Source organism: Acanthisitta chloris, unplaced genomic scaffold, assembly GCF_000695815.1.
Source record: "Acanthisitta chloris isolate BGI_N310 unplaced genomic scaffold, ASM69581v1 scaffold3090, whole genome shotgun sequence".
Lineage (NCBI taxonomy): Eukaryota > Metazoa > Chordata > Aves > Passeriformes > Acanthisittidae > Acanthisitta > Acanthisitta chloris.
The window spans coordinates 24833-27220 of record NW_008653162.1 but is presented as its reverse complement, the minus strand read 5'-3'; the positions used below and the strand labels follow the sequence as shown (position 1 = coordinate 27220).

Below are 2388 nucleotides of genomic sequence, written 5' to 3'. Positions count from 1 at the left end.
TTGATGATTAAAGCCAGGTAGTTTCCTTTAACCGTGGAAAATTACTCATGACATTCTGCAGTAGACATTAGAACAAAAACATTTAAAATGTGCACCGAGGAGTGAATTGTCTTTTAAAACCTTTAGACTAGCAAACATTTGTAAATGAGTTATATTGTTGGACAGGCTTTTCCCCCACCTGAGCTTGTTAGTGATGTTGTGTTGGAGAGGAATCTCTCTGGAGCTTTGTGTCCTGTTTGGTTTGGTTGCAGATAGCAGAACTTCTGTCCGTGCAGTGTCTATTCTCAGCATGTGTAATGTTGAGTTTCCTTGTAACTTGCTTGCAGTAGATGTTTGTGGGAGGCACCTGCAAGGTGGAGAGCTTCCTCTTAGCATGTTTTGAGCACATGGCAGGGCTTTTATCAGAGTCACTTGCTGATAATGAAACAGAAAACGCCAGTGTTTGCAGGAGTGCCTCCACATGGTGGAGGTCTTACTTTCTGCCCCTCAGTATTTCTGTTCACTGTGTGACCTCATTGATTGCAGACACCCAAAACCAGCTTGAGTTGGATTTCTTGGCAGCTGGAAACACATGGATCAGAATTGATACGGAGGAAGCAGCAGCCTGGTGGTGGCAACCTGTGCTGTCTCTCACTGTGGTTAGGGATGAGAGTGAAAGTGAGGGGAAGCAGAGGTTGTAGCACGTTAGTTGTGAGGGGAGGAGTACCCCCAACGTGGCTTTGTTAGCTCTGCTGGTCACAGAGGTGGATGTTTCCGTACGCACAAGCTGTACCCACATCAGACCTGTAATCCTCTAGAAATTACGATAGTGACTTTCCTTCCAGCATTCTCTTTGTCTTGAAAAAACCCAGAATATTTAATAGTTTGAGTTATAAATCACACACTGGAACCTCTGTAGTTGCATTTGGAATGATAGATATCATAGAATCACAGAATTTTAGGGGTTGGAATGGACCTTGCAGATCATTTAGTCACAACCACCCTGTCATGGGCAGGGACACCTCCCCACTAGACCAGGTTGATCAAGGCCTCATCCACCCTGGCTTTGAACACTGCCAGGGTTGGGGCATCCACTATCTCCCTGGGCAACCTGTTTCAGTGTCTCATCACCCTCACAGGAAAAAACTTTTTCCTACTATCTGGCCTAAATCTCCTCTCCTTCAGTTTGAACCCATTACCCCTTGTCCTATCCCTGCAGTTCCTAACATAGAGTCCCTCTCTGGCTCCATAGTGAGGAGAAAATGAAGAGGTAGGGAGGGAAATTTCGTGCAAATATGATAAAGCTGCAATGTGTTTAGGTTGCTCAGTTTGACATTCTTTAAGAAAAGCCTTCTTTTACCTCAGCCATCAGTTAATGCCCTTGGTAAGTCTTGTTTGGGCAGATCCAGGACTGTGTATCCTTGGAGAGTGGGGTAAGTGCCTTGTCCATAATCACTTTTTGGGGGTTTGTTGGCTTTGCTGCATGCTTGAGTGGGGCACTGTGCGTTCCTCTTGTTAGTTTCTAACTTCTTTCTTATCCCCCTGCTCCCCACCTGCTCTTGTTAGCCGTCTGTCTTGGCTGGAAAACTCCGGAGTTGGCTTCTCCTTGGATTATCCCACCATAAGTTTACACGCCGTCTCCAGGGACCTGAGCGCCTACCCAAGGGAGCACCTGTACGTCATGGTCAATGCCAAGTTTGAAGGTATGCCTGGAGTGTTGCTTAGGTGCTCCTGTGCAGTCCTGAGTGACAGGATTTCTTCTTCAAAAAGAGCAAATTTTGGCTTTAAAAATTATATGCTTCATTTAAGTATTAGCTTGTATTTCCTCTCTCACTTTTCCCAAGGAGAGTTACTTTACAAGTACAGCTTTGCACTCCTTTAGAGTCCCTTCTGTACAGTTCTGCTCTCAGCATGTGCCTGCACGCAGCTGGAGCTGCTGAGAGTCAGTTCTCTGCTCTCTTACACCATTTCAAACAGTTTAGTTCCTCTGCAGTCTCCCTGTGATTCCAGCTTGGGTGTTCTTTTTTCTTTATTGAATTTGTTAATGTTGCTGCCCTCTCCAGGCTTTATGAATTCCGGCTGTTTCACAGGAGCCTGGAAGCTTTCATTCATTTTCTCCCACAGCTTGCTTAAAAAGAAAAAAAAGACAGCAGCTTATATTACCAGACTTAATGGATCTTTGTAGATTGCCAGTCTCCCTGTGATTCCAGCTTGGGTGTTCTTTTTTCTTTATTGAATTTGTTAATGTTGCTGCCCTCTCCAGGCTTTATGAATTCCGGCTGTTTCACAGGAGCCTGGAAGCTTTCATTCATTTTCTCCCACAGCTTGCTTAAAAAGAAAAAAAAGACAGCAGCTTATATTACCAGACTTAATGGATCTTTGTAGATTGCCCACAAAACTTTTGACCAT

At 44.6% G+C, this 2388-nt stretch overlaps 1 protein-coding gene across 1 annotated transcript in view; it reads left to right on the top strand.

Annotated features, from left to right (window-relative positions):
- Positions 1 to 1545: 1545 nt before the first annotated feature.
- The window catches only part of CLNS1A (chloride channel, nucleotide-sensitive, 1A), a gene marked incomplete at its 5' end in the record, with an annotated part of 9388 nt that continues 8545 nt past the window's right edge, over positions 1546 to 2388 (top strand). Inside the window, one exon of the mRNA XM_009079632.1 lies at positions 1546 to 1682. Within this exon, the coding sequence (XP_009077880.1) occupies positions 1546 to 1682 (137 nt within the window). The remainder of the gene's footprint in view (positions 1683 to 2388) is intronic.